The sequence below is a fragment of the Callionymus lyra genome, chromosome 1 (genome assembly GCF_982586985.1).
Source record: "Callionymus lyra chromosome 1, fCalLyr1.hap1.1, whole genome shotgun sequence".
Classification (NCBI taxonomy): Eukaryota; Metazoa; Chordata; class Actinopteri; order Syngnathiformes; family Callionymidae; genus Callionymus; species Callionymus lyra.
In genome coordinates, this window is record NC_141818.1 from 9,613,468 (window position 1) to 9,639,604 (window position 26,137).

Genomic DNA, 26,137 nt, shown 5'->3' on the forward strand with positions numbered 1-26,137 from the left:
GTTTATAATGTGATGTGACTTGATTTACCTTTATTTTCACACATGTGGATAATTATGAATTAATTGTTTTTAACTGTTAAAACTAGTTGTGAACGTGACTTGGCTTTTTTTGACATACATCATTCAGACAATACTTATTTGTAGAAGAAGGGATATTTGTGCTTCAAACCAATAGATGACTTAGATTTTAAACTCAATGTCTGGTCTAAATAATGTGTATATATTGTATATTGTTATACGTTTTGGAACGTCTACCAAGACATAACACTGTGCAGTTGCAGTCTTCCATATGACCATTAGATGGCAGTATCGAGCTTCAGAACAGGTCTAACTTTATGGCTCGCACGTACCTTCGCCACCATCCCTTCCACTGCTGTTTTTTCTCTTCTGTATGTGAGCCTAGACATTACCACATTCATCCATTCATCTTCTGCTGCTTATGACTATCAACGATATTTGTAGGGAGGGAGGCAAGTGTGGCTACTTTAGCGAGAGTCAAAATGGATTTTTTTTTTTTTTTCAATCAATTGATCCCTGAAAGGATGCCTCATGCCTGCCTCCTAATGGGATGATTTTTTATTTCCTTTAATTGCTTTTTCTAAGGTCATCTTTTCTTTTTAATGATCCCTGATATGTGTCTGTGTTCTTTTTTAATTTTTCCAGAAGGAGCCTTTTTAAAACTCCTTAATGTTGTTATGCCGTCAGATTGCTTTTCCTTGATGGCATTAAGTCGCTATAAAATTTTTTGTGAGCACTCAAACCATTTAAAAGATTAGTTGTGTTGCTTAATATTTGGATTGAAGTGGCTCCATCATGGTCTATTTTTACATTTTACTTATGATTACAGGGGTTCCTCAGTGGCTCTTAGTGGATCCTTTTGCCGTTTTCTTAACTTGTTTACTTGACTCATGTTCAACAGATATAACAACAGTTGATTCATAATGAGTTGATTTACTTTATCAACAGTTAATCAATGGATTTTATATGTTTTATCTAATTTAATTCATGATTGACAAGTTTGCTATATGTGTGTTCAAATATATTACAAATATTAGTGTAATGTTCTTTAAAATAGTTTTTAAATTCTTGCTCTTGCTCCTTAGGATGTCATAAACTATCTTGGTTCCTCTGAGTTGGATGAAGACGACCTCATGTTGGATCTGGACTTGTCGGATGATCAGCGTCATCGTCATGGTAATTCAGATTTTTTCTTGTATTTATTTGTTCCTTTATTTCCTCAACAAGACAAACAAAGTGTTTTATCCTTTTAAGTGAATCTCCCCCCAAAAAAAGAAGACAATCCTCCGGATGTTTTGTTGTTGATTTTCTTACTGTCAGCTCATGACATGGAAATTGCTGAAGATAATACATCCTCTCAAGCACAAAAAAAACATGAAATATCTCTTCTGGAAATGTGTCAGGACTGTGCTCTTGCGGCGCCATTAATAGTGATTTAAATCCTTTGTTGTCTCGGCGCCCGACCGCTGCTCTGCTGACATGTGTCGGAGTTGAATGTCAACGTCTGCGTACATCTTCTCTTCTGGAATCTTAAACTTTTTTGGAGTGACTTTTAATGCAAATTATTATTTTTATTCCAAGACTGATAACATATAAACACCATTGTGTGGAAAAAGAAAAGATGTATTTTTACCTTTTGAAAGTCAAGCATTATAACCCTACTTTGTTTTTTTTATATTCTATTAAAAGTCAAACTCGACACTAATCATTTGTTGAAATGGATGATGTCCTTGTGTACATTTTCTATTCTGAGTGAAATTGAATCCAGGCGACGAGAAATTTGACTCATACATTTTATTTTATTACTGCAGGGCAATCGCCTGCCAACAGGAATGTGTTCCACCACCAGCAGCAGCCAGATGAGTCGCATTGTATTAAGAACTTCACATATAAATCTAAAGGGGACCCCCCACCTGGAGACCACTTTTATATTTACGGTACCAATCGGGTCACGGAAACACTGCAGTTCATACCATAGTCGTGGTCCCAAAAAACGCAGTAGAACAGAAAACCATTTAGCCCTGCAAAGCATGCTGGGACATGTTTATCTACAGAAAAAAACACCCTATTTATAGGCTTTTTAAAAAAAAAACAATGTGATCCCATTGTTTCACCGTTTTAGGTTTGTTATCTCAGGGTCAAGGTGACCCGCAGGCTCGAAAACAAATGAGTTTGAGGTATCCCTTGTGTTGTTTCTGGGTCAAGGTGGACGACTTCCATCACTGCATTTGTATTTATGGAAGCCAGGGGGGGTCGTTCTTCTTGACCCCAAAACCCACAAACACATTTGTTTTTCGGGGGAATTCGGGTCATGTGACCCTGAGAAAACGCAAGGGTTCAAGAAATTAAATGTCCAAGTAGTTTCAAGACATGTTTAATCGCATCTTTTTTGTGTTTGATTGTCCAAAGATCATGCATCAGAAAAAGAAACATAGTAAACATAATAGAAAACAACAAAGTATTTAATAAAATTACAGCTTTTCAACACGAAAGTAAGTAAAATGACCACAAATCCTAACTCGGGATGCGAATGGTGATTCAGCAGGAAATGGATTAAAACAGAATGAATCTAGTTTAAAAAAGAACACACGCAGTGTTGCACGCTGAGGCACCAAACACTCGAAATGACAAAAAAAAACAAAACAAAAAAAACAGTCGGTTTGACCAAGATGGGTTCTTTCATTCTGAATTAGAATTCCAGTTGGCTTTTCAATATGAAAGCGACGGCCAACAGCAGGTTGGTTCTGGTGACAAATAGTTCTGTTTGTCAAGTTGCCTCAGACAGTCAGCAGGGCCGGTCCATTTCCAAACGTGATAGGTGGCCAGTCTTTAACCAGGAAGTGAACAGAGTAGATATCAATGTCCTCGGTGACTACTGACCCCCCAATGTATATATATACATATGCATATTTTGTGACAGTAGAAGAACTCACATTTCTCCGATCCCTAAAACTCTTCACTGGCTTCCAGTTTCTTTCAGGATCAACTTTAAAATTCTGGTTCTTACTTTCAGATCTATTCATGGTCAGACTCCTCCTTACATCACTGATCTGATCCAGCCTTACACCCCAGCTCGGGCTCTGAGGTCTGTGGATCAGAATCTACTTATGGTTCCACGCACACGGCTCAGGACCAGAGGAGAGAAATCTTTTCAGGCTGTTGCTCCTAAGCTTTGGAACAATCTTCCTCTCTCTTTGCGCTTGATGGAGTCTACTGACTCCTTTAAGAAACATCTTAAGACGTTTCTATTTATTCAGGCTTTTCCTTGATTTTCTGGAACTCCTGTGTTGTTCTCAGTATTATCTTGATCTTTAAAGTATGTACTTTTTTGAGTATTGTTTTGATTGTTTAAGCGCTTTGTGACCCTGGTCTCAAAAAGCGCTATATAAATAAATATAACTTACTTACTTACTTACAGTATTATTCCAGCAGCTACAGATAACTTCACTCATTTTACTTTGCCAGTTCTGCTTCACTCAACGTGACGCTGAACAAATTCAAGTGGTAAAAACCGAGACGTACTTTCCTTCTTTTATCATCTATCGTACCAAGGCAACGGCATGTACGTTCCTGAATTTAAATTATTGTAATTCTCAGTCGCCCCTGCGGTTTGAAAAAACCCCTAAGAGGGAGCATTACCCTTTTGCGTGCAATAAATCGTAACTTCCATAAGCTTGGGTTGATGGAAGTAAAGATAAAAAGGAACAGCTGGGCTGTTACACGCGTGTGCGTGCCGAACTCCAAACGTGGTTTCTTGGCTTATAATTCCTGTTTGCTAGTGGCCCACGAGGGCTTCACCTACATGGAAATTTTGAGTAATTCCCGCGGTCACAGGCCAGTGGGCCGCGGTTAATGTCGATCCCTGATGAGCGCGGCGATCTAAAATTGCAGATGTCGCCGACGAATGACAAAACGGGGGGGACTTTGGAGGAGAAGCTAAAGACATAAACGTAATTTAAGAGCCAGTTCCTGAAAACCACTTGTGCATTAACGTGCCGTGAAGGAACTTGGAATGCTGGGAAAAAACCTGCAACAGGTCACTGAAAAATAAACATGTATGTTGTGTGCAGAAGAGGTCGCTCTGAATCTGAAGTTTTTTACTGTACTCGGCTCGGACGTCATTGAACCGGAGACCCCCATTGATTAAGTCTGGAAAAGGCTCTGTTTAATTTAGCACGAGATCATTAATAAACACAAGTGCGCATCCTTAACTTACACGCCGAATGGGTTTCAGACTGAAGCATGAAATTAAAGTTTGATGAATTCTTTCCAAAAAAGTCGAGTGACTAAGACTGCGGCATAATTGAAAGATCCCGACTCATGCATATTAAGCTTCTTTCTTTCGACGAGTATTTATGTCTGTCAGCAAAATAAAGTTTGAATCAAATGATACTTTTTTTTTATTTCATGTTGTTTGCAGATCGAGGAACATGGTTTTTTAAAATGTGGTTCTGGATTTACCTGTGCCAACATTTTCCCACGCTGGGACATGGACTGATTTTCTTGCTTGATTTCAGGTTTTTTGTTCCATTCAATCAAGAGGACAATGTTTGAACAATCTTAGGAGTGCAATCAGTTGACTGTCAGTCTCATAGACATATATACAGTGCCTTGCGAAAGTATTCGGCCCCCTTGAACCTTTCAACATTTCGCCACATTTCAGGCTTCAAACATAAAGATATAAAATTTTAATTTTTTGTCATGAATCAACAACAAGTGGGACACAATCGTGAAGTGGAACGAAATTTATTGGATAATTTAAACTTTTTTAACAAATAAAAAACTGAAAAGTGGGGCGTGCAATATTATTCGGCCCCCTTGCGCTAATACTTTGTAGCGCCACCTTTTGCTGCAATTACAGCTGCAAGTCGCTTGGGGTATGTCTCTATCAGTTTTGCACATCGAGAGACTGGAATTCTTGCCCATTCTTCCTTGCAAAACAGCTGGAGCTCAGTGAGGTTGGATGGAGAGCGTTTGTGAACAGCAGTCTTCAGCTCTTTCCACAGATTCTCGATTGGATTCAGGTCTGGACTTTGACTTGGCCATTCTAACACCTGGATACGTCTATTTGTGAACCATTCCATTGTAGATTTGGCTTTATGTTTTGGATCATTGTCCTGTTGGAAGATAAATCTCCGTCCCAGTCTCAGGTCTTTTGCAGACTCCAACAGGTTTTCTTCCAGAATGGTCCTGTATTTGGCTCCATCCATCTTCCCATCAATTTTAGCCATCTTCCCTGTCCCTGCTGAAGAAAAGCAGGCCCAGACCATGATGCTGCCACCACCATGTTTGACAGTGGGGATGGTGTGTTCAGGGTGATGAGCTGTGTTGCTTTTACGCCAAACATATCGTTTTGCATTGTGGCCAAAAAGTTCGATTTTGGTTTCATCTGACCAGAGCACCTTCTTCCACATGTTTGGTGTGTCTCCCAGGTGGCTTGTGGCAAACTTTAAACAAGACTTTTTATGGATATCTTTGAGAAATGGCTTTCTTCTTGCCACTCTTCCATAAAGGCCAGATTTGTGCAGTGCACGACTGATTGTTGTCCTATGGACAGACTCTCCCACCTCATCTGTAGTTATCTGCAGTTCATCCAGAGTGATCATGGGCCTCTTGGCTGCATCTCTGATCAGTCTTCTCCTTGTTTGAGATGAAAGTTTGGAGGTACGGCCGGGTCTTGGTAGAGTTAAAATGTAATAGTATGGGCAGGTTGATATTAAATTATTGATTATTATTAATGTTTAGCTCTTTTGTAATGAATTGTTTTTGTAAATCTATTCAAGTCCAGTTGCATCAGAAGTAACTTCTCTAAAATGATTTTAGTTTCTAAGAGGGTTTTATTTAAAAATCTATTACTGAGGTAGTATCAACTACTGTAATTTTTACGCTGCACTTTTTATTACATTGCAGTGAACCTTATCATAATTTGATCCCACGTTTTCTCAATAGAATATTTCATTTTTTAAAACATTATGTAATATTGTGACATTATCCTCAGCATACCTTTCATATTTATTTCATCTATCACTTCAAAATGTATTTTTTTTATATAGTAAAATACTCCTTCTAATAATGTCTGTCTATCTGGTCTGGGGTTTGAAAAAAAACCATGTGAAAAAAGCAAAACAAATGAGCGATTTATGATCACTTTTATAGTGTAAACATGCACTGTAGGAGCGAGTGGGTCTGTACCAAGATGGCCGCCCTGCATACACACCGCTCTCGTGGGCGGCAGCAGCCGATGCGGTGTCCAAGTGTATATGTCTACGGTCAGTCTGGTGTTGCTCGTTTCAGATGAAACCTCATAATCCGTGCATGCTTGATCGGTCGAAACAAAAACCTGCACCCACTGCGGCTCTTTGAGGACCGGGTTGTCCACCCCTGGTTCAGAGTAATGGAGATGAAATAGACGACGAAAATGGGTTTAAATCACGTTATGGGTGGAAATGAGCTTCTTGCTTGGAGGTCAGCACTTTCCTTGCCGATCATGGCCTCACAAACACGAACATGCCAAGTCACCGCAAATCGGCACTTCACGCCTTCAACGCTCTCGGGTGGCTTGTTTGGTGCCTTTATTAAAAAGCGGGCAGTATTAGTGCGATTTATGACCAACTATGTTTGGCTCAGGTGTCCTGTTCCGACGATGAGTCATGCACTGCAGAGTCAGGCGGGGACGGATTCAGACACGGGAACCTTTCTGTGATCAAGTCATAAAGAAATGTCAGATGTTGACCTTATTACACACCGTGACCTCAGAGTGTCATGTCTGGGAAATGTACGTTCCAAGATTGATCCTCAAAACAGAATCTAAAAAATACATTTAATGCAGATATTTTAGCCAAATATGATTTCAGAAAATGACATGTTGAGTGTTTTTGGACTTTTATAATAAATATATCCTTTATGATAATAATCTTTTGATATTGTTGTTGGTTATTAACACTAACATAAATGTTGGCTCCATCATTACTCAAGTAAAAGGTTGGCTTTAATTGCAATTTTTTTTTTTTAAATGATGGTTGTTGTTGTTTATTTCTTTTATTGAATTATTATATTTTGAATAATAGAATCAGCATCAAGAAAGGTAGAATTATTACTATTATTATTGTTTATTTAAAAAAAATCCAATACTTAATAATAATGAATTAATCTTTTTGTTGATAATCTAATTCCAATATTTCAACAATACATTTTCTAAATTGTACATTATTGATCGAGTGGCACTTTTATACCAACATATTTATATGGATTTTAAAGGGCTATGAATAAAAATAATAATACATTTACATTTTTAAACTGTTAAAATTATAATATTAATCTATGCGTACAAAATCCTATTTATTAATTTTGAAAATATTTGACTTAAAAAAAAAAAAAGTTTATTTAAAATTATTAAATTAAATAAAATAGATTATTAAAAAATAAATAAAACAATCAAACCTTCTAAAATGCAAATTATGTAATTCAATTGGTCAATAAAAAAACAATAAATTTTTTAAAAAATTGAAATTATTTAATTCAATTAAAAAAAAAAATGAATTGCTTAAAATACATTTTAATAAGACTTTGATGTTAAATTCAACCGTTTAATATTGTGGTGGCACTGAAATACTTCCATAGTTCACATTCTTTTGATAAATGCTGCAGTCCCGTATGTTCTGGTTTCTTTGGTTTCCTCCTAAACTCTGAAACATTTACAGGTTAATCTGTTATTGATATTATCCTCAGATGTTTCAAGGGCGACTCCTGCTCGTCACCCTAGATAACTGGGATACGGCTGCACTAGCCACATTTTCAATGAATATCTGCAACTATGTGGATGATTTCTAATTTCCTTATTTCATCTATTTTGTACAGTGTCGAGAGAAAACTCCAGTCAGTCCCTCGCGTCCTGCCTCAACCTGCTGCCCTCCCCGATGGATCCGTCCGGAGATCGTATCCCAGGGAAAGATGCCAATCAAAGGTAAAACAAAAGGATTGTAGTTGATGCTTGTTTTGAGATAAAACCCATGGATCTCCTTCTAAATTCTTATAGAAGATGCTTTGCAAACTGTTGTTTTATCTGTTTCCCGATCATTATTCAAACCTGTGAAACCTCTGGTGTAAATGTAGGACTTGTATGTTTATGAAGTCCTCCCCTTCTCCCGACCTTTTCTATATTGGATCTGGCATCTTCCGTGTCTCCCTCTGAGTTCATGATGAGTTTTTATCACACACTGACACTTGCACACGCCGAGATAAACGTAGATCAAGATATGGCTGCTCATCTCTGGGTTGTTTTGTTTAATGGAGAGTGGCTAGTGAAATACTTACGTGGAGCATATACGCCCCGGTGTGGTGGTGTAGGGCGAGCTTGTAAAAGATCATTACTTTATCTGTTCCCATGCCTGCTAGGATTTATTGAACATGTCATCCTGGTCGTTGAGGGAATGCATTCATGCTCACATTTGCCTGACTGATGGCACATAACACGTAATTATTGCAAGTGTGAGAGGTTTGCTAGGTGTTTTATACGTCTAGACGCTGCTAGTGAGTCATCTGAAGTGAAAAGTCTTGCGAGGGGGTGTTCAAGGTTTTAGTCGGATCGGTAACTATTTGGTTTCGTTTCATTATTCAAAGTATTTATCTACTTCCTCAAGGTTACTAAAGCAATACTAAAGGCAACGCTTGCTTTTTGAACAAATATACTGTATTTTCAAGACTATAAGTTGCAGTTTTTTTCATAGTTTGGCCAGGGGTGGGACTTATACTCTGGAGCGACTTATGTGTGAAATTATTAAAACATTATTACCGGTATATCATTTCACATGTTATTTTCACATAAAAAGCAAGAGGGCGCTCAAGGCCTGTGTTTCGTTGTTACTTTCGACGTAGAAGAGGAGTTCTACCTCCGGAGTTAGCGGAGTTGTTTAAAAGTGACACCGACGATGAAGATTTCATTGGATTTTAGTTATTTGGAGTTACACGGATGGTTTGGTAAACTTCTTAGCATGTTATTTATGCTATAGTTATCTGAATAACTCTTAATATGTCATGTTAACATACCAGGCACGTCAGGTCATGTAACGTAAGCATACCGTACAATTATTCATTGTTGCCTCTATTGTATTTTATTTTAAATTGCCTTTCAAGATGACATGTCTGTTCTTGGTGTTGGATTTTATCAACTAATTTCCCCCAAAAATGCAACTTATACTCCAGTGCGACTTATATATGTTTTTTCTTTCTTTATTATGCATTTTATGGCCTGGCGACTTGTACTCCGGAGCGACTTATAGTCCGGAAAATATGGTACTTTAACCAATAGAAACATCTTAAGACGTTTCTATTTGTTCAGGCTTTTCCTTGATTTTCTGGAACTCCTGTGTTGTTCTCAGTATTATCTTGATCTTTAAAGTATATACTTTTTTGAGTATTGTTTTGATTGTTAAAGCGCTTTGTGACCCTGGTCTGGAAAAGCGCTATATAAATAAATATTACTTACTTACTTACTTATATGTACAAATCCCAATGCAGAAAAGTAGTCTTGCGAGATATTTTCTAATGTACCTTTAGTAATACTTTATGTCTAATAGGTTTATTCAAAGTACTTCATGTTGTAAGCTTAAATACGGATGTATGCAATATGGAAGCTGAAATGGCGCAAAAAGTCTGGAAAAATCTCTTTCTGAGTATGTTACACATATTGTTTAAATTTCATCGAAATTAAGATGATTTAAGACAGTATTATATAAAGTTAAAATGACAACAACGCTTACCATTGTTGGCTGAAAAGCCCAGTATTCCTGTTTGATTGCACACAATCATTTCTCCATCTCAGTCTGGCCGCTGTTGGCAAAGTCAACTCCCAGGCCGATTGTTGCTCGTTCAGACAAGTGTAGATATTCCGGGACTGCCTGTTACCTGGCAATCCACTTTCTAAAATAACAAATGTATCCGATAATAATTTAGTGTTGCAAAACGCCAATGAATCTTCCCGGAAAAAATGAATCGGTCAATAATAATTGTAAGGTTATTACTGTGGTATTAAATCGCCATTAGATATATGTGACGATTAAGACTTGAAGGATGAATTGATAAGATACTGAAATGTGTTTTACTGTGTCAGTCCTAGTAGTAGTTCACTACGACGGTGAAGTCAAAAAAGACCAAAATGTATTGACAAACTAGTATGTTTGCACTTACAAGGCTGATTTGTCCCCAGTGTGGTTATGGAACTCGCTTTTGTTGTTTGTATGGAACCTCGTGCCTCTCTTAAGGGGAAAAAAAAAAGACACGGAGGAAATTAAATTTTTGACATGTTGGGCTATATAGCTTTCTTGTTTCTATGGTAACCGTAGCCTGCTTGTTAAGCATTGCTTCTTACGTCTCAAAACTAGTGATTTTTATTTTATTGTGGAAGGAAAGCGATCCAAGGATGCTTGGCCTTAAACGTTGGTCATTTGTTAAGGATAAGGAGGTTATAGGTGCAAAAATTGTGATTTCAATCTCTATACATCTTCAAGTTGTTACAGGTCTGCCCGAGAAAATATCTGTCCAAACGATCCTTGTCACTTTAGCTTCTGAAACCTTCTGCCGTTGTTTTTAGAGTGACATAAATTCAAGGGACTAGTGCTGGATCAAGAGGCAGTACAAAGAGAAGAAGACCTTGTGTCTACCGCTGGGTGTTTTTTTTTACCCCGAGCTGCATAAAGAAATAGAAGAGAGAAACACCAAGAGGACTAAAAAAGAAATGCAACTCTCACATTTGGTTATCTGCTACACAGTGATACTCCGTCAGTAAAAACCTCCAGTCCCCCACAGAGGCATTGAGGCTGGGAGATTACAGAATTTGCTCACATACAGAAGAGTTTAATGTTATTCATACAATGTCTTTCAATTTGCCTAATCCCACCTGATTTTGTATAGTCAGCGAGAATTATTCACCCACATGGGCACATCCCTGCAGTTCTTCCTCAAGATATATACACCAAAGCCTACTTTTTAGAACGCAACATAAAATTCCAACTGCATTGGGGATTGGACCGGAGACGGTTGCCGGGGAGTATGATTTGATCTTGAGCATATCAGTCAGCCCGTGTTAAGATGGCGAAGAATTGCCAGTGTGATTTTCATTATAGAAACACCAGCTGGTCCCTGTGCCTTCCATCTGACCGGCTGCATTTTAGTACTTTCTTAGCATTGATCGCCTGCAGGTTCAAGGTAATAAAGTTATTTTTTTCCCCGATTAACAACACTATGTGGAAGAATCTTTTTGAATGTACAGAAGGAATCTCGGTGTTGTTATAACCTTAGCTGTACATTCACATCAGTCACTATCTGGTGATACTATTGGCACCATAAGAACCATTGGAGGGATCGCTGTTTTCTACAAACATATCGTCTACCTGCCGAAATGTAAGTTAAGTTCAAAAAGCCACATTTGGTCGTGTGTTCTCTTTAGGCCGTCTGCTGAAATAGTGAAAGTACTGGGTGATATTTCGGCACTGGTGAACAAGATGAAACCCTCCTCTTGCTCGTCCGGCGTCCGTTCTTTGTAGGCTCTTTATCAAAGTGTTTGATGTTATTGGGCCCTGGGTTACCAAAATAGTGAACCTCTCCCTTTCCACAGAGGTTTTCCCCAATGCATTTAAACAGGCCATTGTGAAGCCTTTGCTCAAAAAGCCAGGCTAAGAGTTGACGGATCTCAGTTTTTCAGGCCTATTTCTAAGCTTCCCTTTCTTGTCCAAGATCTTGGAGAAGCCTCGGTCTTTGTTCCTGGATCAGAGCGACATCCATGAGAAGTTTCAGTCTGGCGTCTACAAACATCACTCTACGAAGACGGCCTTACTGAAAGTGTCCAGTGACATCATGATGTCGGCTGATTCGGGTTAATTCACTGTTCTGGTTCTCTTGGATCTGTCCTCAGCCTTTGACACAGTTGATCACCAGATCCTGCTGAGAAGACAGAGGGATGAAGTGGGACCGTCTGGGTCTGTATTACAGTTGTTCTCGTCATATCTTTCTGGGCGCAGTTTCAGTGTATCTGCCAACAAATCAGGTCTGAATCAGTGGATCTGTTGTGTGGAGTCCCTCAAGGTTCTGTTCTGGGTCCTGCTGCTGTACTTGGGGATGGCCCTTTGAATGATTTTACCCAGGGGAATCAAGTACAGCAGAGATTTCCTGATGTTTTTTATCACATTTTTGCTGATGACATCCAGCTCTACTGCTCATTTGATCCAACTGAGCCCCAGAAGCTGAACAGCTTATTCAACTGTTTGCTACAAATCAAACAATGGTTCCAGGGTTGAGTCAGTACTTGGGTGATTTAGGTTAGATAACTGAGCCTGAGAAACCTGGGTGTTGTATTTGACAAAGACATGTCTCTAGTTCAACACTGCAGAAAACTGACCAGAAACTGTTTCCTTCAACTGAGAAAAATCTCTAAACTTAGGAAAATGTTGTCACAACATGATCTGGAGCTTGTAATCCATGCATTTGTTTCTTCTCGCCTGGACTATTGTAACAGTTTGTTTTCATGTCTTAACAAGGAGGAGCTGTCTTGCCTGAAGTTAATACAAAACTCTACAGCGAGAACTCTGACCCGCTCTAGTAGAAGAACTCACATTTCTCCGATCCTTAAAACTCTTCACTGGTTGCCAGTTTCTTTCAGGATCAACTTTTAAATTCTGGTTCTTACTTTCAGATCTATTCATGGTCAGACTCCTCCTTACATCACTGATCTGATCCAGACTTACACCCCAGCTCGGGCTCTGAGGTCTGTGGATCAGAATCTACTGCTTCCGAGCCAGAGGAGAGAAATCCTTCCAGACTGTTGCTCCTAAGCTTTAGAACAATCTCCCTCTCCCTCTGTGTTTCACAAAACATCTGAAAACACTTTTATTCGTGCAGGCTTTTCCTTGATTCTTTGAGACTTCTGTGTTTGTCTCAGTGGTGTCTTGACCTTTCAAGCATATATTTTATTGGGTATTCTTTTGATTGTTTAAGCGCTTTGTGACCCTGGTCTAGGAAAGCACTCTACAAATATTACTTACTTACTTACTTTCTTACTAGTGAGCTTTTATTAGATTTAGTGCTGCATCAATCTGACTTTTATGGTCCTGATACCTTGGCTTGTAGTTGGCATTTTGAAATAAAGTGTTTAAATGTTTTTACAGTCTTTTGAGAACTTAACGATACAGTTACACTGTAAACTTTGTTTACCCTATAACCTGCAAAAAAACACCCTTTCTTACAATATAGTTAGAATTTGTGAGGAACATACTGCGAGCAACCCTGCAAGTGTCAGGCTATTCATCCTGTGTGTTGTATCTTGGTCAAAGTCAACGACCTCCAATGCTTCCAGAAATACATATGCAGTGATGCAGGTCGTTCACCTTGATAATCTGCAGTATGATGAGTCTAAATTTAGTGGAAAGTCCAAGTGTCATTTTGGAGAGGTAAATGGTATCATTTTTTTAAATGTAGAAGTATGGCAAAAGAGAAACTCTAAATTATTCTCCCATATTGTAGTGCAACAGTTTATTGTCTGTACATTGGTTTAATCATCTCCTCATACAGTTTGTAGTCTATAATGCACCACCACTCCGAGCTAATATCTTTTAAGGATCCCATCCCGTCTATAAAACTTGACATCTATGAATATATTTGAAACCATACAACTAAAGAGAAAACCTATAGATTTTTTGATGGGGGATTACATTTAAGTTGCTGTCAGTCTCTCTTATGTATCATTCTTTAAAGTTTGCTGCACTCGAGGCGTTTTACCAATAAATAGTTTATGGATCGTTGGTAATAACAGGGATATCTATGTGTGGCCATTTGTCAAGCTACTTAAAAAAGTTTAATAGTCTTTCATAATATGGAAATTAGTAGAATACTTGAACATAAAGGAGGTTAATTAACAGGTTTCTCCGAGAAGTTGACATACAATTTATGTTCTCTTCTATTCCGTAAAGTCAGACTCTTATTTGGCTATTTGGTTCACCGCCTGGAGCCCGACTTGTGCTCACTCTTTAGTCACAGGCGCACTTTTGTAGGAGATGAGTTTAATGGTAGCATTAAACCCTAGCCTTGGGTGCTGAATTCAGATGAGACACACAGTGTCTGTCAGGTAGACCGAAGGAGCGACAAATTAGGGCTATCGCTCTTCATCCCTCGCTGCTTCCAAGTATGTAAATGATGCCCGTACCGTGAGTAAGCCATAGAGTGTATTTCAGTTTTTTTTTTGGTATTTTGCCTCGGTGTTTCAATTTGCTTTTAACATTTCGTTTGCACCTTGGGGATTAAGCAATGTTCAGAAACACAAAGAAAAGTTTCTTTGTTTTAAAATTGTGGGCGAAGTCAAACGAAAAAAAAACAACCTTTGAGTTTATATTGATATAAACAAGAAGTCTAAACAAGGAGGATCTGTCTCGCTTGCAGTTAATACAAAACTCTGCAACGAGAATTCTTACCCGCTCTAGTAGAAGAACTTGCATTTCCCCGATCCTTAAACATCTAGACTAACTTTGCCTTCGCGGCACCATGTCAGCCCACTAATGTAAATGTAAAACTACATTAACCATGAGTTCTGTCTGTGTGCCAAACCCTACCCCCCCCTTATCCAAGCATGCATTTAACCTATTTGGACATGCAGTGTGTGCCTCCATCGCTCCCTGTGACACAGCTAGTCAGAAAAAAAGTGAATTAAAGCAAGACCGACACTGAAAAGACAAATGACCCGGAGCAAAGAAACGGCCTCCCTGCCTGTAAAACATCTATCATCCCTGAACAGACTTGTCTTTAACTGCGCTGGAAACCCTGTGTGTGCGCTTGTGTGAGTCTGTGTGCGATGGGATCAGGAAAAAACATCTTTTTCACAAGAGAAATACTATGAAACTGCAACCAAATGGCCTTCGAAGGCCACACATGTGTCACAGATGTTTGTACTTAAGCAGTTTTTAAAATTGAACATTACTGCCTTTAGAATTTTTTGCACTCTTTACCTTGTATGTTACTATTTGATTTTACTACTCGCGTGTCTTGTCTGATTCAGGATGATTTCAAAACTTTTAAAATATAACATATAAACATTGAGTCAGCATTATGTTTCCTATAAATGTGTATTTTTTAAATGTTTTACGGCAATGTTTAGGGGTTTACTCTGACTGATATTGCAGCATAGGTCTGGTACCCTGTTAAAAGTTAACTATCCGCAGTTAAAATGTAATGTATTTACTTAAAAGTTAAAATACAAAAACCAATATTCAAAAGACATATCACTTAAAACACTGTGCTGATGCAAAATGTTTTTATATGATGCATTTATGTAGTAATTATTCGAAACGCATCAGTGATGCAACATTTCTGTGAAATACTTTATTTATTCTAAATAATTCTTTGAAGCTGCAAACCATTTATTTCAAACTGCCTGCTTGATGATTGCATTGTATTTTCATCTTCTTTTTCTGCCTCTTCCTTGAATGCAAGTCAAATTCCATAGCATCTTATACCGAAGTGGGTTCTTAGGAGAGAGATTTCCGGGTGGCTTTCTCAATTTTGAGTTTTCATTTTTTTTCTCATTGTTTCTGGCTTCATTATTTCTAAATTAACTACAATAACAAACACACAGAGGCAGAGTGTTAAAAATGAATTATGAAAAACTGATTGTTTATGAGAGTAGCAAGTAACTTTTATAGCCATTTAGGGGAATTTTCTTTGTTTCTGTGAACATGATTTACTGAAACATACATTTTTAAATCTCATACTATACACGTGGGTTACATGAAACCCTGCACAATTTTCGACTGTGAACCTAAGATACTAATTGAAAAAAGCTGTCGTATGAAAAATATTCTTTATTTGCTGTTACAATCTATGTAGTTCTTATAGATTCAATATTTTTTTATATTACTATCAGCTTAGTATCTGATATTATTTATGATCTGGTCGATGTTAATGTTGTTATTTTTCTGGTTTGATTGAGGGTTGGTGTGCTCTGTGATTTTTAATAGAAGCAAAACATTTTCTAATTTACTTATTGGTATTAGGAGTATTCTTATTAGAATAGTTTATATTTCACCACAATATCATTCTTCATGCAACAGCAATTGCAGCCATTTATACTTGAACGTATAGTCATTTTTTAATTTTTTTTTTTATAAATTGGAAACCATTAATAATTAGCGAAACCTCATTGGTACTTATTGAGGAGATGGAGACTGTCGGCGCCTTAAGAGATTATTTCAAGTATTCTTCAATAGACATTGAAATCCTAATTGGTTCTCCAAGAGTGTTGCTTTCTATTGCCGTCCCGATCAGTGATTCGACGATGTTATCAAACACTCATCATAATTATACTTCGGGTTCAAATGGTTAATTCCTTAAGTCATTTTTTTTATTAATCTTTTGCAGAACTGCATTATTCATATTTAATTATGACTCGAAATTAGTCAAATCCCTCTGATTAGATTAGTTTTTTTCTTAAATCTCAGACATCACAAGTATTTAAATAAACATAGATGTATTAAGATAACCTTAGGACCTTTTCAAAACAATCCTAAATAAAAGTACTTATTGAAAGTGAAGACATATCCTTTTCAAAGTTATTTTGCTGGTCCAGGCCTGTTTAGGATGGAAGCAAAGAGAGTTATTTCTAACCAAAGGAGGGGTGTTGAGAGCTGGAAATTGCTGTTGAGGTTCAGGGAAAGGTACCTTTTATAGTATCTTCGACTGCAGCAACAGTTTCAGGCAGATTGGCCTGGAAACACTCCGTAGCTAGGAGACAAGAGAGAGTGGATTATTGCTTTGTCTTTGCAGATGTTTAGGGAGGCAAACAATGGAAGTGGCAGTTTGATATAGTCAAACTTGTGGCCTGTGGTCCATTTGTAGAGTTGGTATCATGGTTTAGTTTTTCTTTTCAGTACGGGCTAAGCAACACACTCTTTGTACCTATTTGTTTCTGACATCTTTGTACAATGTCAGAGGGTCATCAAAACAAATTCTCTCTATATAAAATAGTTTCCTTCTGTCTTTCAGTCTACGTGGGTGTCAGCCTGATCTTATTGTCTTATGGACTTCCACAACAAAATACTTGATAAATAGCATGTAGTTAACCAACCTCTTAGTATATTTAAGTAAGTAAGTAAGTTTTATTTGTTAAACAACGAAACAGTACAAAGTTAAAAATAGAAACGGATTAAAAAAAAATTAAAAGGACAATACAACACAGAGACAAGTCCCAAGAAAATTAAGAAAAACCCTGTACAAATAAAAAGATCTTAAGATGCTTCTTGAAGGAGTCAGTAGTCCCATCAAACACAGAGGGAGAGGAGGATCGTTCCAAAGCTTAGGAGCAACAGCCTGGAAGGATTTCTCTCCTCTGGTCCAGAAGCGTGTTCGGGAACCATCAGTAGATTCTGATCCACAGACCTCAGAGCCCGAGCTGGGGTGTAAGGCTGGATCAGATCACTGATGTAAGGAGGAGCCTGACCATGAATAGATCTGAAAGTAAGAACCAGAATTTTAAAATTGATCCTGAAAGAAACTGGCAGCCAATGCAGAGATTTAAGGATCGGGGGAAATGTGAGTTCTTCTACTAGAGCGGCTCAGAATTCTCGCTGCAGAGTTTTGCATTAACTGCAGGCGAGACAGTTCCTTCTGGTTTAGACTTTTTGTTTATATTAATATAAACTATTCGTATTAAATCAAGCTGATTAGGAATTGCAAGGCCCGAATTGAGTCCGAACCCATTCTTCTCATCCTTTCTTCAGGGTTATTTGAGTAATTTATTTATTTATTTGATACATATCTTGGCAATGCTTCGTATTTCAGCAAGTCAGTTGACGATGGAACCGATTTAGGAATAAACTCCTCCATCAAATGAGATGAAAACGGACCAAAATCACAGTGAAATCAGACCAAAATCCACAAAACATAAATCAACAAAATATAAATTACATTTTTATCAAGTAAATACAGAAAAGTCACAACTGTGGCACATTCCAGACAAGAATTGACCTCCGGTGGCTCCGTCCAGTTAAGTGTGATCTTTATGTACGCTGCTGGTTGGAAAAATGAAAAGATTGAAAAGAAAGATTGATTGTACTTGATGATTCACCAAAAAGTGTTCTTGTTCTTCACCATCAATCACAAGATTTTTACTGAGGTAGTCGGCTAAATTGAAGCTCTATCATCTAGTCCGATGTGCCGATGGGGTCATAATTTACTCACCCAATAGACTGTCTATAATGGGCCTGGCCCCGAGACTGTAGCCGTGAAAGGAGTTCAGCGCCGTGCAAAATCCCCAAGTGTGGAATCAAAAGCTTCTTTTTGCATCACTCCTAGTTTAACAAAAGGAAAAGCCGGCCTGCAGAATGGCGATCACCTGTCCTCAAAAGATAGCAGGTTTCATTGACACTTGTCTGAAGTGCCGAGCGGAGCCCTCGGGGGACACCTTAAGACTTGGATAATGCCTCACTTTAGTGTTCTCGTTGTCAGCGTGATGAGGTCAAAATATGATTGAGAGGGGAAGTGTTGGGAGAGAAGACAGTAGTTTGGGTGAAGGGTAGGGCAGAGGAACAGAGTCAGAGGCACAGTAAACCCAGTAGAGTGAGAGAGCGGCGCAGCATTGATGTGTGATGGATGGATGATGCTCAAAGCCAGCGAGACAACAGGGGGGCGAGTGTGAGTTGCTAACACGGTATAAAGGAAAAAAAGGTTGGTAAAAGACAGCATTATATTAAATGAGGTCGCCATTCAGTTTGACCTTTTCGTTCGGATGTCTTCGGAGTGGCTTGTTTTGATGGAGATTTTAGTGATTATGGGCTTGTTTTGCTCAAAGAACTTTATTTTTTTAACTCGAACTCGCCATCCAGCTTAATGGTTCCTTCCTCTGTTTATTTGGTGATTTTTCTAAGTGAATGGGACAAAAGGAATCTAACCCCCCCCCCCCCCCACCAAATGACCATAAGTCTAGAATGGGGTTCTCTAATGATAAAGACTCCCTTTTGTCTGTTTGTCTTTTCTGCCAAGACTCGCACTGCCGTCGCCTTTATGGGCAGACGGTGAGTTTGCTGCCTTACAAGAAAAATTGTATTCCTGATCTTCTGAGATGTGAAGAAATAAGTGAGTTTGACTCATGAATACATAGGGGTGTGGTTTTCACTACCACCTCCCATTAAGAAGGTTCACTTCATGCTTGAGACGATCTGGGTCCTTTCAATGTAGAGTTTTATATGGTCTCCTTCTGCTTGTGTGGGTTTACTTTAAGTACTCCGGTTTACTCCCATTTAAAAAAAACAAAAAAACAGAGGTTGATCGAGTACTTGAAATGGTCTGTAGGTAGGAGTTTTTTAGGAACATCTCTGTACCTGTATTTAAATAATAAGAAGGCATAAGTCTGAGACCCTTGGTATATGGAAATTAACAAATTAAATGCTTTTTCGGGATAAAAGAAAAAAAAAATGTAATGTCAATGTGGGTGTAAAAGGATTGGCTTCATGTTGGATTGATTCAAAAAAGATTTGGAGCTGTCGTATCGGCATCGATTCCGTGTGACCAATTGATGAACAAAGACTTGAGCTGGAGGGCAAAGAAGCTGGCCATGTTCCTTCCTCAACCCTCTCCTGGCCATGAATGTGTGCAAGTACTGAAATAAGGTGAAGAATACAAGAGAGGGAGGTTAGGAGTCTGTGCTTGCATGATAACGTTTCAGCTGCAGATTTCTCTCTTGAATCTGAAGAGGAAAAGTGACTAGAAGTGTCAATCGGCTGTTTGAACCATTTCTGCTGTGCTAGTCAACAACAACGCGTTCTACAGTTTCCAACACTTATATGAAAAAGCAACTTTACTTATAACCCACATGTTTCAAATGTTGAAATCTTCCTCTCCAAGATGCAGTAAGTCTCTCATCATGACCATGTTTTGAAGTTATTACTTTATAAAGTTCTCCCTCGTCTGAAATCACAGCGAACGAGCGGTTACGAGAGCGGAGTCCATTATGATGAAATAATGTCTTCACTCCTCCTCCAGCTGTAATCACGCCTTGCTTTGTTTAAACAACGAGTCTCTTCGAGGTGGAGACTTCCCGGGATTGATGGCGCCTGGTGACAAACCTTGATGTTTGACCAATCACAGCAGAGTGTGGGTGTGGTTATGGTAAACAAGATTTAATCTCCAGAGAAACAAAGCGTTTTCAGAACATTTTCTAATGTAAATATTTCAATGAAAAGAGAGTTTTGTACCAACAGACACATACTGATGATACAATAGAGTCCAACATCTATTTAAGACACACTTAAATCAACACATTAGTTGAACTTTTAACTGTTTTCAACAAGGCTTTTACCTCATAGTCTTACAGGCATATAGAGCTTGACCTTGTTCACTTTGGGCAGCATCTTTCTTTCTCTACAGTTTTGGGTTTTCATTTTTAAAAAAAAAAAAAGGGCTATTTTGCCATATTTTAAATGTTCCATTAAAATAAAGTCAAAGGCTATTCGAATGTTTAAAAACATATTTCAGACAGTTCACGAGTTCACCACCATTTGTAATATTTTAACATGTTTTTCGAAGGTTTCGATTAATTTGTCATTCAATTGTTACGGCCTCTCACCTCGCCTTTCTGTACACATTTTTCAATATTCATCTTGGTAAAAATCCGCCGAAGGATTTCCCAATTTCCATCAGAAAGCTGGAAGAATCCACTCGGTGGATCGTCTCACTCTTTGAAAAAAGTAATATCAAATGACTTTGAAGAGAGTTTTTTTTTTTTTACGAGTAAAGTCACCGTTAATAGTGTGTTGTGATTTGTCACAAAAGAGGAGGAGTTTGACATTGAGCCTTCGCAGTCTTGTTGACAGCTCCTCCTCATATGAGTCATTCACATTAAGTACATGATGCTGATGGTGACATAAAGGATATAGGCCATGAAATGCAGTCCTGAGCAGCAGCAGCAGCAGCAGCAGCGCTCCACTGGCCTGTTAACCGTTTAATGGGGTGTGCTGCCAAATATGCCACTTAATTAAAACTTTGCTTTCGGTTATGACCGTGGGTTGTTTTTTTCCTGCCCACTTCGCTTGATCGTTGTGGTTAAAGGTAGTAAATTCCGACTTTTAAACTCGTCTTTTTGTAATTTTTGTAATGTATTATTTAAAAAACAGCAAGTTAACATTGGCTGGATGTGAGTGTGTTTGACATAAACGTGGACAGTGAATTGAATCATGGGAGGTGGAAGCGATACATCACTCGGCATTCTGCTTTATAAAATCCTCCCTTGTCTGAAATCACAGCGAACGAGAGGTTACGAGAGCAGAGTCCATTATGATAAGAGCTAGGTAAGATAAGATAATAATGTCTTCACTCCTCCTCCAGCTGTAATCATGCCTTGCTTTGTTTATACAACTTCCCGGGATTGATTGCGCATGGCGACAAACCTTGATGTTTGACCAATCACAGCAGAGTGTGGGTGTGGTTATGGTAAATATTTATCTCCAGAGAAACAAAGCGTTTTCAGAACATTTTCTAATGTAAATATTTCAATGAAAGAGAGTTTTGTACAAACAGACACATACTGATGATACAATAGAGTCCAACATCTATTTTTATTTAAAAAAAAAAAAAGCAAGTTAACATTGACTGGATGTGAGTATGTTTGACATACATGAACGTGGACAGTGAATTGAATCATGGGAGGTGGAAGCGATACATCACCCGGCATTCTGCTTTATTATACATCAACAGACTTGACAGTGACGAATGTCTGCGAGATGATAATGATGATGAGATGCGGGATTGAAAAAAAAAAAAAAAATGGGATGGAATGTTTTAGCGTTTATGAACCTAACGTTGCTCGATCGTCTGCCGCCTCTGATGCCGCGTCATTTGTTCATTAAAACCAACTTAAACTTCTGCGAGGAACTTCTAATCTCATCTGTCTTTGTTTCATCCTTCCTGTCTTCCAGGGAGCAGAGTCGCCCCACCAGTCTGCTGCCTGCCGATTGGAGCTCGGGTCTGGGTCTGGGGCGAGACGACGAGCCATTACCTCCAGGTCTGGAAGCTCTACCTCTCAGACTCATGCAGCAGGACTGCACAGCTGTCAAAACATTGCTTCTGAGATTGAGACGAACTCTGCAGGAGGTGAGACGTTTACAAATTCTCATGCTAAAACACTGGCGCACCTTTGACTATTTACTGTGGTATATCACATAATGAAGTCTTTCTTTCCTTCGAAATTGTGCTCAGGTGTCACAAGCGAGAGCCTATTTGTGTGTACTTAGTGGTGTCTGGCAACCTGCAGGCAAAATATGAAGCCTATCGAGTCTAAAGTTTCCCCTATTTTGCCACACAATCATGAAAGTTTGAAGCCACTGTGTCCCAAACATGATGCACCAACAACTCCACTAAAACAATCTAGGATTGAGCTGGAAATGTTTCTAAAATTGTAAGAAATTCAAGAGAAATTTTATTTTTGGTTTTGAAGTTCCAACCGAGGCAGACTTGGTTAAACTTTGACGACACGGCATTTCTTTGGCCAAAAACTATGAACTACTTGTTTAATTTTCACACTAAAAAGCAACACTACCAATTGTGTAATTGAGTTTAAAGTTTGTGTTTAACCAATCATTACTTTTCATACGATTACTTCATACGAAAGCTGTTTTTCTTTTGAAGACTGCAGTTCATTGAGTCAAACAATCAGGGATATTTAACACTTTTTTTCATTTAACGGTATGTGAAATGATAAAAACTCCACTCATGTTTCAGGATTTGTATTATGCTGAACCATTGTCTTAAAGTATTGCAGGTATACGGTCAATAGCGAGAGCAAAGGAACACTGTTGTTCTGGTTATGCTCTAGTCATGTATCAACCATTAAATACCAGACAATTCCACATCATTTCAGATTAGTTAGATTTTAACTTTAGGTCAAGAGGACCATAGAAGGAAACCTTAGCCAACTAACTATATGCTATAAATCATAGCTCTAATAATAGAAATAGAAATCTGTAAATCACTATAAACTGAAATGGAAAAAAAGATATCTAATGTGAGATGTTCAAAAAGCAAGTTTCAGACCTAAAAACTGAGCAAAATATCACTGAAAATACAAAAAGAACAAACTGACTATATTCATGTAAATCAGTAAAACAAACAACAAAACGGGCGCCAAGAAGAATCATCTGTTGTAGGAAAAGCCAAAGATGTGGATCAGAGGCAGAAAAACCAAGACCTTTGCTTCCGCTCTTTCAGAAAGTATTTGTAAAATACGGTTGAACGATGCAATTATAATAATGATGTACACGTTTTATAGAAATGGATGAGATTCAGAAATTGATGTTCAAAATGTAATAAATTAATAATCTTACTAATGACGTCCTCCCTACTCGCCACAAAACAACAAAGAATCAAGTTTCATTTCATGTTACATTTTAGAAAAAAGAAGATACGTTTGCATTTCTAACTGTTTTTGTTACTTCCTCATAACCTACTTTTGCAACAGTAACTGGGTCTATGAGAGCAGCACTGTAGGTACTGTAGATATATACCTAAGCATAGTTCACTTCACCAGGCTCCATTTAAAAAAAAAAAGATGATATTGGACCATTTTTGTCCAACAAATGTTGCATAATCTTTAAGGCATCACACAGCCTTCTCTGGAATCTTTATCTGAAGTTGCTGGAAGGAAAAAAAACCTGAACTTTGGATTCATATATTTTGGTGGTGAAACTGCAAAAGCTATTTTTCATTACTTCCAAAAAAAGTGGATTTTGGTTACTTGTTACTTTCAAAGTAACAAGTAAATAGGGAAAGGAAATTTTTGTAAGATAAAGATGAAGGATCATTTTTGTGGCAAATTTATTTTTTAGTGCCAATATCGTTTATTTTTATTTTTTTTAATTCCATTTCCTTAGGAACTAGAATACTTTTTTTTTCACTATCGTATGTAACTATTATGTAATAAAGCTATTACATAACAACGGTTAAAAACTGAACAACATTGTATTATAACTTCATTCATTCATTCATTCATTCATTCATTGACAACCGCTTTATCCCGGGGGCGGGAGACAGCCTATCCCAGGGTCATAGGGCGAGAGGCAGGGGACACCCTGGACAGGACGCCAGTCTGTTGCAGGGCACACACAAAGACGGACAACCATTCACACACACACTCATACCTACGGACAATTTCACAAAGTTCTCAATCAACCTCTGTATGTTTTTGGACTGTGGGAGGAAACCGGAGTGCCCGGAGTAAACCCACGCAACACAGGCAGAACATACAAACTCCACACAGAAAGGTTGCCTCGGCCTGGAATTGAACCAGCAACCTTCTTGCTGTGTATTATAACTTAAAACATTAAAAATAAATAACTTAAAAAAAGGCAATAAGTACAGACTTTAGTGAACTAATCAACCAAGTAACAAGCCTGTTTAAACCGCAGTAAATCGACAAGTTACTTAATAACGTGAACTCCCAACACTGCCTAACCCATGTATTATCTCAGGGTCAAGGTGACCTGATGGCCAGAAACAAATGTGTTTTGTGGTATCCCTTGTCTTCATTTAACCTTGACCCAGAGGCAACACAAAGACATGTCTCTTGTTCGACACTGTAGAAAACTGACCAGAAACTGTTTCCTTCAACTGAGAAAAAATCTCTAAACTTAGGAAAATGTTGTCACAACATGATCTGGAGCTTGTAATACATGCGTTTGTTTCTTCTCGTCTGGACTATTGTAACAGTTTGTTTTCATGTCTTAACAAGAAGGATCTGTCTCGTCTGCAGTTGATTCAGAACTCTGCAGCGAGAATTCTAACCCGCTCTAGTAGAAGAACTCACATTTCTCTGATCCTTAAAACTCTTCACTGGCTTCCAGTTTCTTTCAGGATCAACTTTAAAATTCTGGTTCTTACTTTCAGATCTATTCATGGTCAGACTCCTCCTTACATCACTGATCTGATCCAGCCTTACACCCCAGCTCGGGCTCTGAGGTCTGTGGATCAGAATCTACTGATGGTTCCTGAACACGGTTCTCAGGACCAGAGGAGAGAAATCTTTTCAGGCTGTTGCTCCTAAGCTTTGGAACGATCTTCCTCTCTCTTTGCGCTTGATGGATCTACTGACTCCTTTAAGAGACATCTTAAGACGTTTCTATTTGTTCAGGCTTTTCCTTGATTTTCTGGAACTCCTGTGTTGTTCTCAGTATTATCTTGATCTTTAAAGTATATTCTTTTTTGAGTATTGTTTTGATTGTTTAAGCGCTTTGTGACCCTGGTCTAGAAAGGCGCTATATAAATAAATATTACTTACTTACTTACTTACTTACTTACATGTGGGGGCCGGAGTATGAGAATGAAAAAAACATAATCATAACACAAATTAATATGAAAGAAGATTAATATTCACAAATGCTTATATATTTATTTATTTTCCTGCGACCATGTTCTCAACTGGCTGTTTTTAAGACACTTTTTAGACAAAAAAGTTTCTGGTTTTCGGAGGTGTGTGACATTCCTTAATTTACTACCAAAGTCTCTTTCTTGGAAGGTTGTCTAGCTTTAAGGAGAGAACAGGACGTCGTAGGGGATTACACACCCACAATGATTCCTAATCCCGTACTTAAAACATGATAAAGTTGTTTTTTCTTAGTGTCTGAGAATTCCTCGTGAAGCCGTTACCCTTTTAAGCCAGGATTGGGGAAAAGAGGCCGATATAATCGCTCAAATTGGTGACAAAGTGAATTTAGATTCTCATCAAAACATGTCGGAACACATGGCGCACTGAGGTTCATGAGGTTCCAAATATCCACGGACTATCAGGTGTCTATGCAGATACTGCGAGTACAAGGGTCACTGAGTGCAAGATTATTAGATTTTCAAGTTTCAATTTTCTGTGTAGTATGTCCTAAACAATGATTTTTCTTGTTTCAATTTTCTGTGCATTGTGTCCTTAAAAATACTAATTTGAGTAGTCTTTGAAAATGGAGTACAAAGACCAGCCTCACACACTCATCATATTTTGGTATTAGCAGAAAGTCATAATTTTATGGTTGAGATATATATAATATGTCTGGGAGCCTTTGATCAAGCGAGCATATCTGTGTCCTTTTTTTTATCAGAAACCTGTAAAACA

At 38.1% G+C, this 26,137-nt stretch overlaps 1 protein-coding gene across 2 annotated transcripts in view; it reads left to right on the forward strand.

Annotated features, from left to right (window-relative positions):
- ccser1 (coiled-coil serine-rich protein 1) overlaps nucleotides 1-26,137 on the forward strand; it is a 112,478-nt gene that overhangs the window by 15,915 nt on the left and 70,426 nt on the right. For both annotated transcript variants that reach the window (XM_087792504.1, XM_087792512.1), the window contains exons 5-7: nucleotides 1,104-1,194; nucleotides 7,876-7,981; nucleotides 21,963-22,137. In XM_087792504.1, coding sequence (XP_087648630.1) covers nucleotides 1,104-1,194; nucleotides 7,876-7,981; nucleotides 21,963-22,137 — 372 coding nt within the window. The remainder of the gene's footprint in view (nucleotides 1-1,103; nucleotides 1,195-7,875; nucleotides 7,982-21,962; nucleotides 22,138-26,137) is intronic.